General features: G+C 33.1%; 2 protein-coding genes and 1 pseudogene across 2 annotated transcripts; 2 read left to right on the top strand and 1 right to left on the bottom strand.

The window, feature by feature from the left end:
* Positions 1 to 569: 569 nt before the first annotated feature.
* LOC137838696 (uncharacterized) lies at positions 570 to 5,095 on the bottom strand. Its single transcript, XM_068647928.1, has 5 exons — positions 5,010 to 5,095; positions 3,082 to 3,142; positions 2,349 to 2,376; positions 843 to 2,249; positions 570 to 755 (listed from the first exon to the last, which is right to left on the bottom strand). Exons 1-4 carry the CDS (start codon positions 5,093 to 5,095, stop codon positions 904 to 906), a joined length of 1,521 nt encoding a protein of 506 aa, XP_068504029.1. The 3' UTR covers positions 570 to 755; positions 843 to 903.
* A 57-nt stretch (positions 5,096 to 5,152) lies between these two features.
* On the top strand, positions 5,153 to 6,014 carry LOC137838698 (uncharacterized). The gene is made up of 2 exons (XM_068647929.1): positions 5,153 to 5,260; positions 5,339 to 6,014. The coding sequence occupies exons 1-2, from the start codon at positions 5,238 to 5,240 to the stop codon at positions 6,012 to 6,014; spliced, it is 699 nt and encodes a 232-aa protein (XP_068504030.1). The 5' UTR covers positions 5,153 to 5,237.
* A 2,064-nt stretch (positions 6,015 to 8,078) lies between these two features.
* Positions 8,079 to 10,757, top strand: LOC137838699 (receptor-like protein EIX1; annotated as a pseudogene).
* The last annotated feature ends 212 nt before the right edge of the window (positions 10,758 to 10,969 follow it).

The following is a 10,969-nucleotide window of genomic DNA, read 5'->3' on the forward strand; positions in this document are numbered from 1 at the left end:
TACAAAAAAAAGTGTATATTGTGGCGGTTTTTTTCGTATAAAGTGGCGTTTATAACCGCCACAATATACGCTTGTGGCGGTTTCGCAAACCGCCATAGAACTGGCCGCCACAAAGTTTAATGTGGCGGTTTTATGTTACCCGCCGCAACACCCGCCACTTTAAACATAGTGTAAGTAGTGGCGGTTTTTTATCTGTAAGTAGTGTCAGTTATAACTGTCGCAATTTACAATCATTGAAGAAGATTCTGACACCATAATATTCGTAAGTAGTGGCGTTTTTAACTGACGTAATTTTATTACTGAATAAGGAAAATTTAACCACTTTTTTATAATCTTTTTTATAATCTGTTTTATACAATTATAAAATTTAACCACCACTTTTCTATAATCTTTTTTATAATCTGTTTTATACAATTATAAAATTTAACCACCACTTTTTCAAAATAAAATAAAATAATGTATAAAGTTATAATCATCCATTCATTTCATTAAAAATTAAAGCACACATAATAATGTTCAAATGTTTATATGTAATTGAAAGTTAAAACACACATAATAATGTTCAAAAGTTTAAAACACATAAAAAGTTCATACATCCCTAATTAAGTTTAAAATTCCAACACATAGTTGTTCAAAAGTTCATACATTCCTAGTCAAGTTTAAAATTAAAACACACATCTCTAATCAGTTTTGCTTCCGGCACTTGATCCTATTACTTGATTAGGTGATGGAGCACCACTTCCATAATCTGATGCCTGAAATAAATAATTTTAAGTTAATGAATTTGTATGTTTATAATTATAAAATAAAAGACACCAATAAATATTTAAATATATTAATACCTCATTGGTGGATGCATGAACCAAATTAGCTGCTATTGCAGCAAAATGTTCTGGAACGTCTTTACAACCAAGAAGAGTCGGTTTCAAAGTTACAGGTAGGGCAAGCAAGACCAGTGTGCGTGTTCCATCCAGACAAATTACCTAGCCCAGGGAAGTCACTAATTGTCCACAACAAAGCTGCTCGCAAAGTAAACATTTCTTTTTTTGAATAGTCAAATGTTTGCACTCCATCAAACCATAAATCCTTCAATTCGCTTATGAGTGGTTCTAAGTAAACATCAATGTCATTTCCTACCATTTGTTTTCCAGGAATTATCATGGAGAGGATAAAAGATGTTTGTTTCATACACTGCCAAGGGGGGCGATTGTATGGGATGAGAACCACTGGCCATATACTATGGTTTGTACTCATGTTTCCATAAGGATTGAAGCCATCAGCAGCTAAGCCTAATCGTACATTTCGAGGATCATTTGCAAATTCTGGATGCAATAAATCAAATGATTTCCAAGCCTCGGAATCTCTAGGATGCCTCATCAACCCATCTTGATTATCCTTTGATGCATGCCATGTCATAGACTCAATCGTCTTAGAACTCATAAACAATCTTTGCAAACGTGGTTTTAATGGAAAGTAACGCAAGATTTTTGCGTATTGCTTCTTATCTTTATTTTTCCACTTAGATGTTTTGCATCGTTTACATTCTTCTAAGCCTTCATTGTCTTCACCCCAATATAGCATACAGTCTTTTGGGCAAGCTGGTATTTTGACATAGTTAAGTCCAAGTTTGGTAATCACAGTTTTCGCCTCATAGAACGAGTTAGGAAACTTAGCATGTTCAAATGCGTCCTTTAGCAACTCTAGAATCATGGTCATTGCTTTGCCACTCATTCTACTCATGCATTTGATATGGTACAACTTCAACATGAATGATAATTTTGAATACTTTGTACAACCTTCATATAAGGGTTCATTATTGTCCCTCATCAATTCATCAAAGTTTGTCTTTCCTTCATCACCCACCATATTAGTTTGCAGATCATCAGCTTCAGTATCCTCATCATGCCCCGCAAACCCGAATGCATCATTCAACATGTCTTCCATCGGATTTTGAGATTCCAATAAATCTTCAATGACATGCGCACTTGTGGCGACCATTGACTCAATTACACTTGATCCTTCACCACGCATATACCAAGTTTTGTAGTTCTGAGGGAAAGCTGTACATGTTAAGTGTTCTTGAACTACATCCCTTGTTTGCCACTTTTTGAAACCACATTTTGCACATGGACACTTAATTACAGGACCATTAGCATGTTGAAATGCAATATCCAAAAACACATTCAACCCATTTGCATACTCAATGGTGTTTCGTGGTTTACAAATCCACGATTTATCAATTGGCACGACTACACCAAAACAGCAAAATAGAACATTACTTATCTAGTAATGTGTACATATATTATATATTAAACTGAAGTAAAAAAAGTTAACTAAAACAAACTTACTTGGAGTGATGGTTGTGAAGTTGTGAAACTGCTAGATGATTGTGAAGCTGGAAATTGTAATATAGTAGGTTTTATCCATTAATTGAGTCATAATATAATCAATCTTCACAATCTAAACTACATTTTATTCTGGCAAATCCATAATTTAAAATGGATGAAAATAATATTATATAATTTAGAAGGAATGTAATTTTTTTAAGATCGAAAACATTTTTTGACACATCTAAAGCTCAATAACTATGATAATTATATTTGGCCTTTCTTAGGAACTATTAGATTGGGTATCTCTTTTCCCCAGAAAGGATATAAAAATAAGCTAAAGTAACTTTTGCACAGGCCTGAAAGTATTTGATTAGATTAAATTGACATTTATATTTTGTTTAATAATCAACCAGATTATAATTCAATTAAGTTAGGTCAAGTTATCAAATTCATTAATTTTAATTATAAAAAATTTATCCATTCAAAATAAAATTTAACGTTCTTTAGTATTGGCAACATGTTAAGAATATGATATACAAATAATTAATATTAATATGATAAAACATAAAAACAATTGTAAAAGTATTAGATGTTATGAATTAGGTTAACTAAAAAATTTAATACAACTCACTCAATCTAAAACTATATAAACAACATATAATAAACTATATGAATTGTATTAAGCAATATTCAAAATACATTAATTTATAAAATCTGATATAATTGGTGAGTAATTTGTCTTTGAACGTACCCTTTTGGGTGCTGCCTTAAGAGCAATTCTTGTCCTATGATTCCTAATTATCAAAGAAGTCCTGATTCACAAAATGATTCAGATTAGTACATAAAATACAATAATCACCTTACACACTATATTGATAGCAACATGAACTTAAAAGAGCAGGGTAAGAATATTCCAAACAAGTGACATCCAACTTAAATAAACTTAAGAATTTTTTATGGCAAAATAGAATTTTACGAAAGTCATACAAGATTGCTTTTGCATAAGCTAGTTTTAACATTTGAAAAAACTTATTTTATTTTTTCCTCTTATTTTTCTTTTGTAGACTTATATAGATAAGTTTGGTCAATCAAATACACAGAATATAGCAAATCAGAATAGTCACTCAATCAGGAGAGCATAGTCACCATCACCAAAGCATCAAGAGGGACAAGTTATGGGCATCATAGTGAAAACTGAATTCTAAAAAGAGTTGTGAAAACTCAATTCTTAAAAATAATCTCAACACATTAAAACAATGATTTTAAATTTTTGGGAAATGAGAATTAAATAGAAAACTAAAAAAATTAAAATATATAAGGACTTAATAAAATCCCTTGACTTGACTTCTTTAACAATCTCCATAGATCCAATGCTTAATACAGAAAAGCAGTTTCTGCAGCAAACCAAATCCTTCTCTGTGTGATTCATCAACAGCTTTCAGAATAATAATGCACTATAATTGTGGCATTCACTTTTAAATCAATTTTCAAAACAGTTATTAATTAGGAATCATTTAGATTCTGGTATTTAATATTTGTTTTTGTTGAACATTAGTATTTTTAAGTATATTAAAAATTATTGTTGACTGAAAAAACTGAAGACGTTGTAATGTGGTAATTCTGGAATGGTTATGACTATTTAAAAGGAAGGGAAGGGCACAGCTCACACACAAAAGTTGCTTACACCCCACACATTATGAAAGCATATTAAGAAGAGAATACTATAAATAAATGGTACAATCACATTCAAACTATTAACTTTTGCTTTTTCTCATATATATTCCATACATATATATATAAAAAACTATAATCTACAACTTCACATTTGCAAGAGACAAATTCAGTAAAGAGGTACCATCAAGCTAGTAGCCATTTTTATTGTTTGCTTATTAATTATACCAACAATGTGAGAGAAAAAAGTCTTAGTTTAGTTGGAAAGAAAACAAAAGGTGGATTAAAAATGGGGTCCACAACATACATGCACCTATATTAAGAATATGGAGTTATAGCTAGCATGTTCAATTAAGCTGACAGTAATATTATTCATATATCACTCATATTTTATATTTTTTTAAGGAAGAAGGACAGAGAAACAAAACACATTCTTCCTTTCTATTTTCTCTGTCATAAACCTGAGGTTTAAAATAAATTTTCAAATAAAGAAAGCGTATAATTATTGTGCGTGTGATAATTAGCATAAAAGTGAGAAGTCCCTAGCACAGGTCAAACAGTTAACATAATCACGAGCTAGCTAGTCAGAGACAGACAGAGAGGTAGATTGATTTTTACAACTGTCATGGGAGGGAGAGTAAATCTGATATTCAAACGTACCCTTTTTTGCTATAACTCCAAATTATCCAAACTTCTCTTTTCTCTTTTCACGACCTTCTTCTTTCCTTCACCCTTCAACCATTGCTGAAAACACTGCTAACACCACCTCCAGAAAGTGTTGGGATTTTCTACTCAGAATGGCGGTTTTCCAAAAATGTCCTGATTCACAAAATATTCAGATTAGTGCATAAAATACACTATATTGATCTTTGATTATGGTAATCCCAGCTCAGAGTTTGGGAATCCCTTATATAAGTGCATATCTTGATTCCCATGGCACCAACTTCTCACATGGTGCAAACTTTGCAACATCAGCATCAACAATTGGACCTCCACCTAGTGTTTTACCTCAGGGTGGATTCAGCCCCTTCTATCTTGATGTTCAGTATACTCAATTCAAAGAATTCAAGCCCAGAACACAATTCATCAGACATCAAGGTAAAGATAGAACTTATAAATATAATAAGGGCATGGTTAAGTTTTTGTTCTAAGATATCGGTCAAAATGATCTTGGTGCTGGCTTTTTTGGAAATTTGAGTGTTCAACAAGTCAATTCTACTGTACCTGATATAGTTAATGCTTTCTCAGAAAATGTTAAGGTAGTTCAATACCCTTCTTGGATACTTTATTGTGTATAGTTAATTCATTATTCTAAGTACATTATTGTGGTGATGAAGGACATATATGATCTGGGAGCAAGATCATTTTGGATACACAACACAAGACCCTTCCTTTAATCAATACAAAGATTCATCCAAAACAACAGCCGGAAAGGTTGGTATAGAATCAAGGAGAAGTGAGTCAGGTCACAAAGAGCATGGTGATGTGAAATACCCAAAGGGATCAATAGTAAATGATTCTAAAAGTAATGGCAAAGAAAAAGAAGTACAACTCAGGAAACAGCTAAATGATGTGCCTGCTAGACAGAATGCTACATTAGATTTCTCAGAAAAAGAGAATGATGGAGATGAATGGCCAATAATTAGAGAAAAGAAAACCGGGATACAGAAAAATGTGGTGGAGGGTGCCACAAATGCTGAATTGACAGAAGAAATAGATGAGGTCCAAAGCTTTCATGATGAAAATGGTGTCCCACCTGATGTCAATGAAACTGAAATAGTATTTGGTCGGGCACACATCCGGCATGAAGAAAACCTGTCAAGTGTTAGTAAAGGAAGTTGGCTCAGAGGACACATATATGAAGTCACATACGTAGAAGATAACACTGTTGAAGTGAATTTGGAAGCATCAAAGAACGATGCTGATGAGGAAATTAATGTAGGAAATAGTATTACTCATGCCTATACTTCAGGCATGAAACACAGTTCAGAAATCGGTGAAGCAGATAGCTAGTTTGGTTTAATAAGATTATGATTCTCATCTTTGTAAACTAGAGTTCATAGATGCCATTTTCATTACAAAAAAAATACAGAGCTGTAAGGGGTGAATTTCTAGGCTATAGAGTTTCTTTAGTTCATGACTATGTATGATGTAATTGTACTTAGGGAATTGTAACATTGCATATATTTTTCTTGAAGAGATCACTTCTGCAGCATTGTTTTCGTTGGATTTGAAAAACTGTATAGACTAAGATAAATGTAATTGTTGTGAATGATACATTTTGTTTTCCAGCTACAAACGAAAAAGAAGAAAAGAAATATTGGCATATGAATGGTATAATATGATTGTAAAAGGCAACTCCTAGAAATGCCATTTTTGGTAGCTGTTGAATATTAGCAAAAATGAAAAAAATAGATGAAAATGAGATATGTTGACGCAATAATAAAATATACAGATGATACGCTGTAAAGGGTTTAAGGAAAGAGGTGATGCCTTATTCCTAAATCTTACTATATTTTAGGTACTTCATAATGAAAATCACATTCTGAGAGTTGCAATAGGTAGTAATAGAAAAAGGTAATAATGCAAAAAGGCTAGAAAAAGGTAAATAGAAAGTGAGAACTTTAATTGCATTGTCTCTAAATTTGGCAGCTACTCACCCAAACCTACCCAACAGTAGCTCCTCTGTTTGTTAGACTACTGCATTCATTGGAACCTAACTTGAATTACAATCACAACCAGACACAGACAGACTAAAAATTATATGACCATAGAAACCACAGGACGAGCTGACATTCATGTTACCTGCAACATCTCAACAAGAAGAATGATGCGCGGATTCGTGTGGAGGCAGAGAGCGCGAGTTCGTGTGGATGAAGAGAATGTTAGGGTTCATTGCATAAAACCTAAAATGTAAAGGATAAAGCAGCATATGAAAAACTAGAGTTAACAATGACAAACTACCATAAGTATAAGGAATGCACAGCAGGTTAATTACCTTCAAATCGATTCCATGTAAAGGCAGAGAGTGTTAGGGTTCGTGTTGAGGCGAAGAGCGCTAGGTTCGTGTGGAGGCAGAAGAGCGTTAGGTTCGTGTGGACGCAGAGATCGCGGGTTCGTGTGGAGGCAGAAGAGCGCTAGGTTCGTGTGGAGGCAGAGATCGCGGGTTCGTGAGAGCGTTAGGGTTAGGGTTCATGTGAGGCAGAGAGAGGGACGAGAGTGATGAGTGTTAGGAGTTAGGGTTTTTCCAAACTGAAATTCAAAAAAAATTATTTTCTTAAGTTTTCAAAAAGAAAATCAATTTTCAAGTTAAAATCTGAAGGATTTTTAAATCAAGTTAAAAATGTAAATATAGGAATAAAGGAATAAAAAGTTTTCTCTGAAAGAAAATTATGACAGTTGAAAATGACATAATTTGAAAGTTAATTGTGGTGGTTAATGAAATGACGTATTATGCTGAAATTTGTGGCGGTTATTAATAACCGCCATTTTTTACACATTTTTTTGTAGTGTTCCTATTACCAATATAGATCTGATCAAGTTCACCTTCCAGTCTCTTCATATTTTTTACATCTGAGAATCTAACAAAACCAAACCTCCTGCCCCATCTATTCAGTCTACGGGAAATAAAGACCTCTTTCACCCTAACCCATTTTTGAAACTCCTTAAACATATCCCCTTCACCAAACCCTTGTGGGATGTTTGAGAAGAAGAAAGTTGAGGAGTCATAACCTTGCTCCGACACTCCATTTCTATCCCTCCCCGCTACGTAGACCATTGAGATCTAAGTGAGTTGTAAAGCTCTTAGATGTTTTACTCTTAAGATAAATTAAGTTATATTATTTTATGTGAATTGAATAAAATACTGATTAAAAAATTTAATCTATTGAAATGCATAATAAATATAAAATTGAAATGTCATTCATTTTTTTTATTATTTGAAGAGATAAAAATAAAATGAATTTCAAAAGTAATCATGTAGTGCACTAAAGAGTGCCTTTCCTTACTCTATATTTGTTGCCAAGCTCCCAAAACTAAGAGAACTGAGTTTAATTGACTGTGGCCTTTCCAATCATTTTCCCCATTCATTCCAGCCTTCCAACTTCAATTTTTCTACTTCCCTTTCTGTCCTTGATCTTTGTCAGAACTCCTTCACACAAGCAATGATATTCCAGTGGGTGTCAAACACCACTTCCAACCTTGTTGAGCTTGACCTTTCGAGTAACCTCTTGGAGGGCTCCACATCAAATCATTTTGGCTTGGCCATGAATTCGCTTCAACACCTTGACCTCTCCTATAATGTGTTCAAGGGTGAGGATTTGAAATCATTCATGAATATATGCACCCTACGTTCTTTATACATGCATAAAAACAATATGACCGAAGACCTTCTGTCAATTCTTCGTAATTTTTCTAATGGTTGTGTTAGATACTCACTTCAAGAGTTGCAGTTGTCAAACAATCAAATCATGGAATCCGTATCTGACCTTTCAATATTCTCATCTTTAAAATCATTGGATCTTTCCGGCAATCAATTGGAACATTTGTCAACTGGATCTAAATCTTTAGAAGACAGTGTTCCAATGTCATTTGAGAGCACATGTAATTTGGAGTCATTGGATTTGTCATATAATAAGTTGAATGAAGATTTGGCTGTCGTATTTAATTATTTGTCCAGATGTTGTAGATATTCATTGCGAGAACTATATCTTGGTCAAAATAAATTCAACGGTGCACTTCCTGATTTCTCAATGTTTTCCAAGTTGGAAATCCTAGATGTATCAGGGAATCAATTAAAGGATGGAGTTCCAAAGTCACTTCACAATGCTTCTATACTAGTTTGAGTGAAAATCTTCCCACAATAATAGTTTGAGTGAAAATCTTCCCACAATAATCCATCACTTATCCCAATATGTTCGATACTCATTGCAACGTTTACATCTGAGCTTGAATCAAATTAGAGGCATTTTGCCTAACACCCTCACAATATTCCCATCATTAAAAGGATTATATCTTGATGGTAATAAGCTAAATGGGACAATTTCTGAAGATCTTCGGTTTCCTACTCAACTTGAAGAACTAAGTTTAATGTCAAACTCTTTGAAAGGTGTGATAAAGGACTCTCATTTTACTAATATGTCAAAGTTAGAAACATTGGAGTTATCAGATAACTCATTAGTCTTGAAATTCAGTCCAAATTGGGCTCCAACATTTCAATTGGGTTATATTAGATTGAGATCTTGCAAGGTTGGTCCATTATTTCCAAAATGGATACAGTCACAGAACAAAATTCGTTTCCTTGACATTTCAAATAATGGAATATCTGACACTCTTCCAATATGGTTTTGGGATAAATTTGAATTGCGATACCATATCAGTATCAACATTTCATGCAACAATCTACGAGGTATGATTCCTGATTTGTCACCAGAGAACCATTTTTTGCACCTTAATTTTGGTTCAAATCAATTTGAAGGTCCTATTCCATCATTCTTACGAGATTCACTGAACCTTGATCTGTCGAACAATACATTTACAGATTCTTTTTTGTTTTTATGTTCTGGTGGTGTAGTTGGAACTTTATATCAATTGGACCTTTCAAATAATAAGTTGTCTGGAGAAATTCCAGATTGTTGGACCCAATTCAAATCATTGGTTTATTTAAACATGAGTCAGAATAAATTTTCTGGAAAAATTCCTACTTCACAAGGATCACTCCTTGAACTTCAAGTATTGTTATTGAGAAACAATAACTTAACAGGAGAATTCTCTTCTTCCTTGAGAAATTGCACAAAGTTAGTGATGCTAGATATGACAGAAAATAGATTATCAGGATCTATTCCAGATTGGATTGGAAGCAAATTGCTAGGGTTACAATTTTTAAGCTTGGGAAATAATACCTTCAATGGAAGTTTACCTTTACAAATTTTTTATCTAAAAAGAATTCAGCTCTTGGATCTCTCACTAAACAACCTATCTGGACAAATTCCTAAATGCATAAAAAACTTATCCTCAAAGACTCAAGTGCCTTCTTTGAGAGATTATCAAGTTCATCCGTATATGGCCTACACAAACTCTTTCTCGGTTTATCTTACATACAATTTGAATGCATTCTTGATGTGGAAAGGATCAGAGCAAATGTTCAAAAATAATGGATTATCACTTTTAAAAAGCATTGATCTCTCGAGCAATCAATTATCGGGAGAAATTCCAAAAGAAATGGATAATCTTTTTGGATTGATTTCATTGAATTTATGAAGAAATCTTTTGATAGAGAAAATTCCTTCAAATATTGGAAAGTTAACCTCACTTGAATTTCTTGATCTGTCAAGAAACCAACTTGCTGGTTCAATTCCTTTGAGTCTTGCTCAAATTGATCGACTCACGGTATTAGATTTGTCACATAATTATTTATCTGGACAAATTCCAACTGGCACACAATTACAGAGTTTCGATTCATCAAAATATGAAGGCAATGTTGATCTGTGTGGACTGCCATTAAAGAAATTGTGTATTGATAGAGTGTCGAGACAAGAACCAATTGCTAATTTTCACGAGAATGACAATTTGATTTTCAATCGTGAGTTTTACACAAGTATGACAATTGGATTTGTTGTGAGCTTTTGGGGAGTGTCTGGCTCAATCTTAATAATACATTCTTGGCGCCATGCATATTTCAAGCTCTTAAGTAATTTAGAAGACATTCTTTACATCATTGTAACAATGAAAGTTTTCAAGTGGTGGCAAAGAAGATAATAGGTAATATTCTTCTATTGTTGTGTTACAAACCTGATTTTCCCTTTTTTTTATTATTATAAATAATTTTCACAAACCTCAGTTTCTCTTTGTCAAAATTATTGAACATATATCTTAGAATAGAAATTATTTTTCCTATGATATTAAGATTAATATTAAAGGGAATGTGTCAAAATTCTATTGTGTCATTTACTCATTTGTATATTTAAACA

This window comes from Phaseolus vulgaris, chromosome 4 (genome assembly GCF_000499845.2).
Source record: "Phaseolus vulgaris cultivar G19833 chromosome 4, P. vulgaris v2.0, whole genome shotgun sequence".
NCBI lineage: Eukaryota > Viridiplantae > Streptophyta > Magnoliopsida > Fabales > Fabaceae > Phaseolus > Phaseolus vulgaris.

What these genes read in the sequence shown, in the direction of transcription:
- LOC137838698 (XM_068647929.1), top strand. Translation starts at nt 5,238, where the DNA reads ATGCTTTCTCAGAAAATGTTAAG. An exon ending in CTTTCTCAGAAAATGTTAAG is followed by an intron (nt 5,261 to 5,338) that starts GTAGTTCAATAC and finishes GTGGTGATGAAG; the next exon opens with GACATATATGATCTGGGAGC.
- LOC137838696 (XM_068647928.1), bottom strand. Translation starts at nt 5,095, where the DNA reads ATGTCTGATGAATTGTGTTCTGGGCTTGAATTCTTTGAATTGAGTATA. An exon ending in GGGGCTGAATCCACCCTGAG is followed by an intron (nt 3,143 to 5,009) that starts GTAAAACACTAG and finishes TTTGTGAATCAG; the next exon opens with GACTTCTTTGATAATTAGGA. An exon ending in TTAAGGCAGCACCCAAAAGG is followed by an intron (nt 2,377 to 3,081) that starts GTACGTTCAAAG and finishes ATCATCTAGCAG; the next exon opens with TTTCACAACTTCACAACCAT.